This window comes from Narcine bancroftii, chromosome 3 (genome assembly GCF_036971445.1).
Source record: "Narcine bancroftii isolate sNarBan1 chromosome 3, sNarBan1.hap1, whole genome shotgun sequence".
Classification (NCBI taxonomy): Eukaryota; Metazoa; Chordata; class Chondrichthyes; order Torpediniformes; family Narcinidae; genus Narcine; species Narcine bancroftii.
This window is the reverse complement of record NC_091471.1, coordinates 38,874,782-38,888,445: the sequence shown is the minus strand read 5'-3', so window position 1 is coordinate 38,888,445 and position 13,664 is coordinate 38,874,782. Positions and strand designations below refer to the sequence as shown.

Below are 13,664 nucleotides of genomic sequence, written 5' to 3'. Positions count from 1 at the left end.
ACTTCCTCCAAATCAAAGGAGTAGCCATGGATACCACATGGATCCAAGCTATGCCTGCTTGTATGTGGGCTTTGTGGAATAATCCATGTTGCATGCATGGATTATTCCCCAACTCTTCCTCCAGTATATTGATGACTATATCAGGGCTGCCTCATGCACCTGTGATGATCTAGTCAACTTTATTCACTTACTGGCCATCTTACACCCCAATCTCAAACTCACGTGGTCCATCTCCGATAACATTCTCCCTTTCCTAGATCTCTGTCTCTATCTCGAGAGGCAAGCTTTCCACCATTATATTGTAACAAACCCACTAACTCCCACAATTACCTTGACTACACTTCTTCACACCCACTCCTCTGCAAGGATTCTATCCCCTTTTCTCAATTTCTCCATTTCCACCGCATCTGTTCCCAAGATGAGGTCTTCCAGTCTAGATCTTCCAAAATATCTACATTCTTCCGAACCTGGTCTCCCTCCACCACCATCAACTGAGCCCTCACCCTCATCTTGTCCATTTCCCGCTCATCTGCCCTGGCCCCTTCTGCCCCCAGACGTAACAAACATAGAATTCCCCCTCATCCTCACCTACCACCCCACCATCCTTCACATCCAACACTTTATCCTCTGAAATTTCTGGTACACAGCAGGATCCCACCACCAGACACATGTTCCCCCTTCCCCTCTCTGCCTTCTATATGGACCATTCCCTCTATGACTCCCTCATGCATATCCCTCCCTGCCATTTGCCCCCCCCCCCGACACCATTCTCTATGGTCGCAGGAGGTGCCACACTTGCACCCACACCTCCTCCCTCACCTCAGCAAAGGGTCCCAAACGGGCCCATCAATTGAAGCAACACTTCACCTGTGTATCTGTAGGATTGGTGCTTCCTTTGTGGCTTCTTCTACATTGGAGAGACGGCGCAAATTGGGAGATTGGTTTGCTGAGCACCTTGGCTCTGTCTGCACTAGTAACGGAGACCTCCCAGTAGCCAATAATTTCAGTTCTGTGTCACACTCCCACCCTTACATGCCTTATGTACTGTCCCACCAACACCACCCGCAAATTGGATGAACAACACCTGATTTTCCTCTGGGCACTCTCCAGCCAGATGGCATTAACTGACTTTTCTGGTTTCTGCTAATCTGCTCTCCTCTTCCCCATTCCCCCCTTCCCTTCCTTCACTTAGCCATCCCTCCTCCCCTTGATCTCTGCTGTCCCCTCCCTCCCTTCTCCACCTATCACCTCCTGTCTTACAACCACCCTTCCCACCCCTTACTCTTTTGTTCGGATGCCTGCCGACATTTTTCCATACCTTGATGAAGGGCTCAAGCCTGAAATGTCGGTTATGTATTTTTATCTTTGATATATAAAGGACACTGTTTGACCTGCTGAGTTTCTCCAGCTTTGTGTTTTTACTCCTACTGTATGTTGTATCTGGTTGTGTGTTTTGCACCAAGGACCAGAGAATGCTGTTTCATCAGGTTATACTTGTGGAATCAAATGATAACATACTTGATGTGACTTGATTATCATTTACATTTGATAATTCGGTGTGGTAAATTGGGCAGTGTGACAAACTGGAACCCCTGAATCATGATTCTTAATATATTAATAAATAAAACTATTAGTAGTTAATTTACTAAAAATTAATATATGAATCATTCTCTTATTTTGCCTTTTCCCCACACCCATCTCTTTTCACAGCCTTCAATACACTAGCAGGGTTGTCAAAACATTACTTTACAACTTCATTAGGCAAGAGAAGTGTCCACCTCAAGGAACTCAGGTTTTTGAGCAAACCTCTGTGGGAAATGGATTGCTTTATGGATTAGCATCTGGCGTGGCATGTAAGTACAATATGTTTTTATTATGGGTATTGTAAGTATTAATTTAATTTCTTTTGCTCCTCAATTGATGGCCAATACTGGAAATGTCACTTATTTCTAATCATTCGATAAATTTATTATCTGAATTAGCCATTTCAGTCGAGATGCAGTGATAATTAGTCAATTATGCAATGAAATACGGTTTCATTTTCAACTGTTGTTTATTCATGTATACTACACATGCCTAATAACAAAGAAACCAACAAATTTCGTCAATCAGGAATATTTAATGTAACATTCCCATTGCCATCACATTAACATAAGTTAACTTGGCATAAGACAGAAGCTGAATTTTGTATATCATTGTACAAAAAATTGCTGATGGATCGAAATGTGATATGATATACCATCAAATTTCCTCATGTTCAACTTCAAGTGTCATTTTTCCTCTCAATAGTCTATGTCTACGTTGTAGTAAGGTGTGTAAGAAAAATAGTGAAGTAAATTGATGGAAGGCCCACATTGATTAAGAAGAATTTTTGCAGTGTTGGAGAGAGGTGGTGTCCCTAATAATTCAGTGCAAAATTTATCTGTTTAGAATTGAGAAACAATTAAGGTGCAATTAGAACCTGGGTACAAACTAGTGTGATGGATATTGATTAGAAAAGTTGCAGGGAAATTTCAAAGATATGCAAAAGCTGCAGGACAGTAATGATGGGATACATCAACAACTCAGATAAAGTCTGAGTAGCAGTGAGTTTCTGGCAGACCTCCTGTAATAGCAGCGCTGCTGTTGGTGTAAACCCGGGGAGTCAACACTTTTTATTTCAAATCCTGCAACCGCGGGGGTCTGTGCCCAAGATCCAGGCTCCCGTGCTGGCAGTGTCCTCGAGTGGTCTTACTAAAGGCAATTTTATGAATATATATTCTGTTTTATTACATGACAATAAAGAAATCTTGATCTTATGTGGTGGACTCATAACTACTCTCTGAAGTAGCATGAACCAGCAACCATCAGTGGACCAATCAAGCAACAAACAGCCTGAGAGCTTTTTAATTTTCTTTATGTTTCCAGTAACGAGCCAGACATTTCAGTTACAATCTCTGAGCTCGTCTTCTCTTGTGAGTGGCAACATTGAACCTATAGACAGAAGGGAGTTACCCTCAACAGCAAGTCCTCAACCTTGATTCAACCCCAGAGAGTCTCTTAGCACCAGATCAGATATAGTCAAGGGAACTATCTGCGGTATACTAATTTTCTTTCTTCTTCAGTTGATTTAATAATATGGCTTATTTCTTATTTCTGAAGACAATTGGGATTGAGGAATAAATTAAAACTTTGTCAGTGACCCTATAAATGAATAAAAGTAAATTAAGTAATTACCCTGATTAACTTTGAATGGCATCATGAATTATTTGGGAAGAAAGCAGGATTTTTTTAGTATCTCCTGTCAAGAAGGGTGGCAGGAAACACGATATAATACAAGCCTGTGGTTCTAATATTAGTCCTAGGGATTCTGAGAGACAGAATCATTCTACAAAGCGTGCTATGTTATGGGAACATCCCGTCTGACCAACTTGATTGAAATATCAATATTGGAAGTTTATAGACAAAGATTTGCATTGTCAATGCATAAAAGGGCATGTAGGAGTCATGCTAGACAATGGGACCAGTGTATTTGGTTGGATAGAGAGGGACAAAGATTGTATTTCTGTACTAGATGACTCTGCAAAAACTCTTCTACCATAGTTTTATTTTTAGTACTATGTCAAAGTGTGAGGTTAGATAATGTAATTTAAGATTGGGACTAAAGAATTCTTACACCAAGATTAAATGAAAGGATGGAACATTCTGAAAACATTGAGTAGACTTGTCCTATAATATTTAGAAAGAAGCAGACTGAAAGGTTATCTGATAGATGTCTTTAAATTATGGTAGGCGTCTGCATGTTAAAAGGTGGTTTCTTCTTAAGTATGTACTGATCATAATGTTGAACTTGGAACTTAAGAGTTGTAACTTTGTATTCACATCTTGTCATTAAAATTCTAGAAGGCTTTTAGTATGCTGGCCTTTATCAATCATTGCATGGAATATAGGAGTTGGGAAGTGATGTTGAGATTGTATAAGGCGTTGGTGCAGCCTAATTTAGAGTTCTGTGTGCAGTTCTGGTCGCCTAATTATAGGAAGGATATAAACAGAGTGGAGAGAGTGCAGAGAAGATTTACCAGAATGTTACCTGGGTTTAAGCATCTAGAGTACAGGGAGAGATTGGACAGATTGGGTCTTTATTCTTTGGAGCGTAGAAGGTTGAGAGGGGATTTGATAGAAGTATTTAAGATTATGAAAGGGATAGACAGAATGGATGTGGATAGACTATTTCCGTTAAGAGGAGGAAAGATTAAAACAAGAGGACATGAGTTAAGAATTAAGGGGCAGAGGTTTAGAGGTAACATGAGGGGGAACTTCTTTACTCAGAGAGTGGTAGCTGTGTGGAATGATCTTCCGGGAGAAATAGTGGCGGCGGAGTCAATTGTATTATTTAAGAAAAGGTTGGACAGGTATATGGATGAGAAGAAGATGGAGGGTTATGGGCATTGTGCAGGGAGGTGGGACTAGAAAGGGGTGTTTGGTTCGGTGCAGACTAGAAGGGCCTAATGGCCTGTTTCCGTGCTGTAATTGTTATGTTAATTATAAAGCTGTTAAGAGTAAAAATGACTTTGGTCTGGCTTTTGTGCTCAGTAGAATTAGGACATTGCTCAAAATGCTGTCCTCAAAAGGTGTTTTCATGCTGGGCCTCCACTTTGAGGATGGCTGCAGAGGCGGATGAAAGGCTGCTCCAGTTCTACTTTTATGCAGAGTGACGCCTCGGTGCGTCGTCCAGAGCTGCTGTAGGCGGGGCACCTGTTGCTGTGGCACCATGTCATAAATATGCGGCAGAGTAATGGCCGTCTTTCCTACCCATAATCCGCTCTGAGTTTCCAGGGGATCATGGGGGAGAGGGGTGAGTGAGATGGGTCGCGGGCTGATTACATTACCATGACGTCATTAGCCCGCCCCTAGCAACCAATTGCAGCCGCTGTATATTCATGTGAGGCAGCAGAGCTCAGCGCTCCACCAATGATCCTTCCCTGAGAGGGATTTCAGTCAGCGCCTTGGAGCCGGCCACAGTCCATTCATAGAGGTAAGTATCCCGATGTAAGGTCGGAGAATTTCCACCTTTACACTCAGGCTTTTTGATTGTATGAAAGGGACAAAATATTCAGTTGATAGCAGAATAATAATTCCCATTGTCAGGATTTTGGCATCATTCCCTAGAAGATGTTGTATTAACTAAAATAGAGTTTTGAGTGTTGCTGATTAGTTACATATTTGGTTTGAATTCTCATAGGTAACAAATTAGGAAACAAAAAAAGGGATTATAATTCACATTGTTTACAATTTTCACAATTCTAATGCCATCTACAAGTTTGCCAATGACACCACAGATGTTGGCAGAATCACAAACGCCAATGAGGAAGTATCCAGGAAGGAGATAGATCAGCTCATTGAATGGTGTAATGACAACAACCTTGTGCTCAACATTAGCAAGACCAAGGAGATGATTGTGAACTTCAGGAGGAAGTCAGGGGAACATGACTCAATCCTCAACGAGGGCTAAGTAGTGGAGATACTCATGCACTTCAAATTTCTAGGAGTCAACATCCCTGAGGGTCTGTCCTGGAGCCTCCACGTTTATGCAATCGCAAAGAAGGCTTGCCAGCGGCTGTACTTTGTGAGATGTCTGAGGTGAGGTGTGTGTCACCGAAGACTCTCGTAAACTTCGACAGGTGTACTGTGGAGAGCATTCTGGTTGGTTGCATCATTACCTGGTATGGAGGCACCAAATCTCAGGAAAAGAATGAACTCTAGAGGGTTGTTAACTCGACCTGTGGCATCACAGGTATCAAACTTCACTCCATCGAGGATATCTACATGAGACGGTGTCTTAAAAAAGCAGCCTCTATCCTCAAAGACTCCCACCACCCAGGCCATGCCCTCTTCATTTTGCTACTATTGGGGAAAAGGGTACAGGAGCCTAAAGACGAGCACTCAGCTTCTTCCCCGCTGCCATCAGATTCCTGAATAATCAGTGATCCAAAGACACTGCCTAACTTTTCATGCACAATTCTTGTTATTAGTTTTTTTTATAGTGATATCATAAGATGGTAATAATATGAATGTTTGCCCTGTGATGCTGCCTCAAAACACCAAATTTCATGACTTGTTCATGACAATAAATCCTGATTCTGAAGTTTGAGATTTAAGCATGGAAATGTTATTGAAATTGTAGATACATTACAACTCCGCAATCGAAATTCTATGAAATCCTCATTTATCCAAAATTTTTTCGGAGCCGAAATGACCAGGGACATTGGGGTCCCTGTTGCGGCAGTAGCACAGTGGACCTCGGACAGCAGCGGACCCCGAGCTCCCGGTGCCGATGGACCTCAAGCTCCCTGCATGAGGGGGGAACTCAAGCTTCCTGCATGAGCAGGGAACTCAAGCTCCTGGAACGAGCGAGGCCTCGGTGGGTAAGTGTCAGTGATCGGCGATGGCCAGCTTTTTTTTTTAGTGAGAATCAAACTTTATTTTAATTCTTAAAAAGCCTTATCTTGTTGTATAAACACTGTAACAAATGATTTGCTGTTACAAGTGATGACCAGTTTGCCAGAAAAAAATGTTTATCTGAAATGGGCCCAGTCCTGATGTTGGATGATCGGAGTTGTATGGTATTTACATTGCTATTTTACTGTTTTTACTAGTGATTGTGATGACATTAATAATTGCAAATCATAATTTTGCTGTTATTTTATAATTATGAAAATGTCATTATACATTTGTGAAAATGTGCGACTTAAATGTGTAGTGATTGAAACAGAAGCCACTGACACATTTAAAAGGAGGCATATAAGATGGGGAAGTGAATAAACAAAGTTGGGGTGTGTTGGAAGAGGTGAAAATCACATGGGCCAAACAACCTATTTCTTTTGTTCTTTGAAGAAAAACTATATGTGTGTTCTCAAAGAAGCTAGTGTGGCATTTAATGAACCAGGAAATCCAAAGACCAATTTGCTTTTGTATGGGAAGTGGAGTGATTGTGCAGATATATTTTACAGAAGAAACAATTTTTTGTTCATTTCATGGTTAAAAGATGTAGTCATTAATACAGAATGTTTCAAGTGTGGAAACTTCCCCCTCACCCCCCCTCTTCCCCACCCACCCCATCCCTCCATTGACGTGATCTACTGAGATGGTTGTCTGAAGAGGGCACGCAAAATCATTGAAGATCGCTTCAACCCACCCTGCACACATCTTTCAGCTGTTCCTGTTAGGGAAAAGATACAGGAGTATAAGAGCCAGCACCTCCAGACTGAGGAGGAGTTTTTTTTTCCCCACAGGCAGCGAGAATGCTGAATGACTAAAGGAATTGCCCACACTAACCATGCAAGACACCCACGCGCACAAAATAATATTTATTTATTTATTTTTATAGCTATAATACTTGCCCTGCAAATTTGTCTGCATGTGTTATGTCTGGTTGTATGTCTGCATGTTTTGCACCAAGGACTGGAGAACGCTGTTTTGTCGGGTTGTACTTGTACATTCAGATGACAATAAATTTGACTTGACACTAGTCTTCACAGGATTTAGAAATGGCCCTAAGAGGACTCTTAACTTTTGATATTTCTAATTGCATGTAAAGCTGTATAAAGTATCAAGTTCTGCATTAAAAATCAGCAATATGACTAGAATTACTTCCTAAATTAATTAAAACAAGTAAAAAAATAGAAACACAAATGGATCACACATCTTTTGAATGTATTCCACCATTCAACAGGGACTTTGCACACTATGCAAGGGAAATTATGGAGAAATAATAAGGAAATTGATAAGACAATAGATGAGCACCTTAGAATATTTAAGAGAATTCATTGCTCTCTGCAAATTATACCTACAGAACATCTGGCTACTCTTAATCAACTACAGCTCAGCATTGAATATCATCATACCCTTAGTAGTGGTCAACAAGTTCCAAACCCTGGGCCTTTGCATCCCATCTGCAACTGGGTTCTTGAATTCCTCATTGGAAGACCACAATCAGTATGAATCGCAAATGTCTCCTGCTCACTGACAATCCACACAGGTGGACCTCAAGGATACATGCTTCACCCACTGCTCTCCTTGCTTTGTGTGTCTAGGCACAATTCAAATGCCATCAACATATTTGCCACTGACCCCATAGTTGTTGGCAGAATCAAAGACAGCAATAAGGAAGTGTACGGTAGGGAGATAAATTAGCTAGTTGAGTGGTGTCACAACAATAACCTTGCACTCAATATTTGCAAACTGAAGGAGCTGATTATGGACTTCATCAGGGGAAAATAAGGAGAATACAAATCAGTCCTCATTGAGGGGTCAGTGGTGAAGAGTGTTAAGGACTTCAAATTCCTGAGTGTCAATATCTGTGAAGATCTGTCCTGGAGCCTCCATGATGATGTAATCACGAAGAAGGCAGTTATACTTTGTAAGAGATTGGAATATCAGCAAATATTCTTGCAAACTTCTACAGATGTACTGTGGAGACCACTGTTTGGTATGGAGGTGCCAATGCACAGGACAGGAAAAGACTACAGAGTGTTGTGAACATGGCCAGCGTCATTGTGGGCATTAGTCACTCCATCGATGACCTCTACATGAGGCGATGCCTTAAGAAAGTAGCCTCTATCCTCAAGGATGCACACCACCTAGGCCATGCCCTCTTCACACTGCTACCATGAGGAACGAGGTACAGGAGCCTGAAGATAAACACTCAGCAGTAGAAAAACCTCTGCCCCTCCACCATCAGATTTATGAATGGACAATGAACCACAGATTCTACGTTACTTTCTCTTATTTTTGCACTATTTTTTTTTATTTTAAAATGTAATTTATAGCAATATTTCCACCTGTAATGTTGCCAAAAATGAATTCTGTGACATGCTTATGACAATAAATTCTGAGTCTGATCTAAAGAGAAAGAAATATTCTAAGGGGGTGAATGTGGTTGTGAAACTGAACCCACAATGACTAAACAAAAAAGTTAAAGTACCAGATTGAAAGAGAAATCCAAAAAGGTGCTGACTGATAGTGGTGCGACAAATACAGGATCCAGCAAAGTAGGTCTAAAGTAAAATAATCAAGAAGGAGAAAATAAAGTTCGTTTATCATGTGACTGCATATATACAATCAGATGAAACAGCGTGTCTCTGGAACACAGAGCACACACTCAATACACAGCACATAATAGTCACATATATATTTAAAGATATATTTTAAAATAAATATACTGCATATAAATATTTTGGGATGATTTATTTGGTTACAGGATACTGTTCATCAATCTCACAGCTTGCAGGAAGAAGCCATTTCCAAACTAGACAGTCCTGGTTTTCATGCTCTTGTGCCTTCTTGATGGTAGTGTGTCAAAGATAAAGTGTGAAAGACGGAAAGAATCCTCTATAATTCCATAACTTCTATAACCCAAGGGCAATGTTCCCAGTAAATGCCGTCAATTGAGGAAAGGGAGACCGCAGTGATCGACAGTTTTGAGGATCGTCCGTATAGACTTTTATTCGGATGCTACTGTGCCACACAATGATGTAGTCAGACTGGATACTCTCAATTGTGCTTTTGCAAAAGGTTGTGAAGATGGGGGCTGGTAGCTTTGCCCTCTTCAACTTCCTTAGGAAGTGTAGGTGCTGCTGCTCCTTTTTGACTAATGAGGAGATGTTGTGGGTCCAGAATAGGTCATCCTTTATCTGCACAGCAAAGAACTTTGTGCTCTCAAAGACAGAATCAATCATTGATGTCTAATGGAGAGTGGTCAACCTTCACCCTCCTGAAGTCCACAATCAACTCCTTGTTCACATTAAGACTCAGGTTGTTCTCTCATCATTTTGCAAGCCTCCCAGTCTCCTCTCTGAAAGCTGGCTTATCATTGTCGACAATGAGGCAACTACTGTTGTATCATTTGCAAAACTGATGATTCCATTGAATTGGATCTGGTAGTGCAATTGTGACTATTAGCAGGCCATGAGTACTGTGCTCAACATGATGGGATTTGAGATTTTGCTATAAACCCGGAATGAATGTGTTCTTTTGGTCCAGTTGTGGAATGTAGAGTTACAGCAAGAACAACTTCTCCATCAACCTCTAAAGTATGATCGTGATGAACACTGATCTACAGCCTACCATTTGACGCATCATTGTCTAGGTGGGTCAGGACAAAAGTAAAGCTTTATCTGTGGATGATGCAGCCAGGATAACAAACTAAAAAGAAATATAAAAACTTACTTTGAGCTTTATGTAAAACAGAAGAGTGGTCAACATGAACATAGTCCCCTCAGAGAAGGTGCTGAGGAAATTGTTATGGGAACAAGGAAATGGCAGGAGTTAAACAGATATTTTGCATCATTCTTTATAATAGAAGGTACAATAAACATTGCAGGGCAGAAATTAGATGCCAAAATCAGAACATTACTGTCAGGCAGTCTCATGGAGGTAGTAGTTTGCATCTTCGGACTCTAAAAGAAGTGGATGCAGCAATTATAATCTTAAAAAATATTTTACATTCTTTAGAAGTACAAGAGGACTAGAACAATGCCAATGTAATACTATACTGTAATTCCAAAAAGGAAAACAAAAAGCAGAGGATGTAGGCCAGATAACCAATATCTATTGTTGAAAGAAGACAGATTCAATTAATGAGGAGGTAGTAGAAGGACATTTGGAAAATTATGACTTGATCAAGAAAAATTGGCATTAGCAAGGCCTTTGACAAGATTCTGCATACTAGATTGGTCTGGTAAGTGAGATCATGTGGGATCCAATTAGAGTTAACCAATTGAGTACAACTTTAACTTGGTAGGAGGAGTTAGAGGATGGTAGTGGAAGGTTGTTTTCAGATTTTAGGCCTGTGACCACAGGGAATGGTGCTGTTATTTGTCATGAATATTAACAATTTGGATAAGAATATACTTAGCATGGTTAGAAAATTGAAGATGACACCAAATTAGTGGTACAGTGGGCAGTGAAGAAAGTTATCTAAGATTATCAAAGGATGAAGATGTACTTAGAAAGTGAGGATAAGATGTTGCAGTTTGGCAAGTTAAAATCTGAAAGATTTTCACAGTGAATGGCAATGCCTTGGAGAGTGTTGTAGAACAGGGTCTTGGAGGTACAAGTACAAAGCTCCCTGAAAGTGATGACATGGTTAGACAGGGGGTAGGGAGGGGGAGTGGTGGGATGCGGGGTGACTAAGGGATTTTACATGCTTGGCTTCATTGCCCACAGAAATGTGATGTCATGTATGTACTCTTGACAATAAATCTGAAATCTGTATCTGGTCTGGGAAGTAAGGACAATAGTTGGGATGTCATGTTACAACTCTACAATCATTGATGAGACAGTCCATGTGCTGTTCTGGTCACACAGCTGTAGCTAAGATGTCATTAAGATGGAAAGGGTGCAGAAAAGATACTCATGGATGTTTCAGGGCCTGGAGGGATGAGTTGGAAGCTGTAGACAGGGAATTTTTTTTCCCCTAGTATATTGGAGGTTAGGTATAGGAGGCTGACTTTCAAGAGGTATATAAAATCATAAGGGGGATAGATACAGTCACAGTCTTTTTTTTTTACCTCCAGAGTATGGGAATCTAAAGTGAGAGGGCATAGATTTAAGGGGAAAGAGATCATGGAGGTTACTTGTACACACAAGTGATAGGTATGGAATGAGCTGCTGGAGGAAGTGGTAGAGATACAGTTGTACCATTTAAGAAGCTTTTAGACGGTACATAAATGGGAAAGGTTTCTATGGAGATGAGGCAAATAGGACAAACTTGATCTGTACAGACCAGTAGGCTCAAAGGGCCATTTTTCATGCTGTCAAGCCAATGACTCTTATGTCCCCAACCTTGCCATATTCCCTATCACCTGCCTGGCACATCACACCCTTTGTCTCTACCAGATCCTGGAAGTTACTGAGAGGCTAATTTGGTTCATTAATCATAGTTTGTCATTTCTGTTTTTTTGATGGTAGAATTCAGAAAATATTGAAAACATTTCTGGTCTGCAGGAGGAGACAAACTCATCCTCCTGGGAGACTTTAACACCAAGATGAATAGAGACAAAACCCTCTGTCAAGATGTAACCAGTGGAGAAGTAGTAAGTAATGCCAATTTCAACAAGGCACTCTGCTTGACAAAGTGCTTGAAGCATGGTTCTTTATAGTGAAGCACCTTGTTTCATCAGAGAGACAAGCCCAAGGTTTTCTGACTAGCGCCTGGTAGACTATGTTGTCGTCTGAACAAGGACTGAAAAGATGTCCATATCAGCTGAGTGATTACAGGCAGCTTTGACCTCTTCCAAATTTGCTCGTCTATCTCCATCAAGCTGGTTCCAAAGCATCAGTATCAACACAAGTGATGCCAGATTAATGTCGACACTTTTAATGATCCACAAAGCTAGTTCTTCTCAGACAGTGTTTCACAGAAGATCTGTCACTGTCTTGTCAACTGAATATAAAAGAAATCTAGCCTCAGAACACACTTTACTGCAAACCAAGAACAGGGTGAACTCATCATGATCTGAAGGGATGTTTGGAGGAAGGAGCACTTCATGCATCTCCTTAACTGTGTCTATCTTGACACAGGACACACGAATCCAAACACAGCAGGGTATCCAGGCCAGACTTGCCACCATTCCTATCTCAATCACTAATCTTTAAAGTAAAATTTGTTATATTAGAAGGCTCCTTGAAATCAAAGCCATAAATATTATGACAATAAGAAAATATTAGGAAATACTGTTGCCATGAAATAAAAAGCCATGTGTGTTTTGATACAAATTTTTTGATAGAGAAAGCCTCCACTCAAATTATTCTGGACCTGAAATGTTGACACCATCTTTCCCCACCGCCATTGAAACCCATGGATGCTGCTTGACCTGCTGTGTTTTTTGTTTCAGATTCCAGAATTTACAGTCACTTATTTCCCTTGCTCCAATATCTGGTATAAAGGCAAAAGGAAATACTATTCCATACCAGTTCAATGTTGCCTATCAGTTAAAACCCACCCTTCTGTTCTTTCATCAGTAACAAAATAGACAAAGAGATTATAGTGGCACTAAAGTTTGGAGTATTTTAGATAAACCTGACCTTTTCCGTCTTGCTACCAAGATAAACAGAACTGGCTGATAGTATGTCTACAGTGAGGATTATTACTCAGCCTGGATGCAGATAACTGGCTTGCCAAAGGTGACAGAAACAGAGAAAGATAGAGCTTGCTGAGCACTGAAAAGGAAAGCCCAATGCTTGGGGAATTAGTCTTTTCTGGAGTTTGGATAAGTAAGATGTAAATCACAAAATTCTGTGGACACTGTGGTTGAAGTAGAAACACAAAATGCAGCTTATAATACCTCCTGCAGTGTGCAGCAGCGCTGCCGGAGCTCTTCTAAATCCCTGTCCTTCTGGCTGCATAAATGCTGGTTCTGGTAAGTAATTCTGACCTGGTGTCTCAGGAGGGACACGAGCAGCCAAAAGACACACCTTTGACTCCCTTTGGCTTTAGGGAACCCTGACTTCTTAAGGAAGTATATCACGTGGTGCCCCAGTTTCTCATCATATGGGTCCAAATGCTTGGACTTACTGTGGTCTGCCAGCATGCTGACCAAGTGCTCAAATCCCTCCCTCTCGTCTGTCCACCTGGGAATCCTATCCTCGGTGCCTGCACTGTCTTTTTTGCCCCTGTTCCAGAA

The 13,664-nt window shown here is 40.9% G+C and overlaps 1 protein-coding gene across 5 annotated transcripts in view; it reads left to right on the top strand.

Moving 5' to 3' along the window:
• dym (dymeclin) overlaps window positions 1-13,664 on the top strand; it is a 523,412-nt gene that overhangs the window by 244,830 nt on the left and 264,918 nt on the right. For all 5 annotated transcript variants that reach the window (XR_011353340.1, XM_069923865.1, XM_069923863.1 and 2 more), the window contains exon 8: window positions 1,711-1,853. Coding sequence is in view for 4 of the 5 variants with exons in the window: in XM_069923865.1 (XP_069779966.1) it covers window positions 1,711-1,853 (143 nt within the window). In the remaining variant the exon portion in view is untranslated. The remainder of the gene's footprint in view (window positions 1-1,710; window positions 1,854-13,664) is intronic.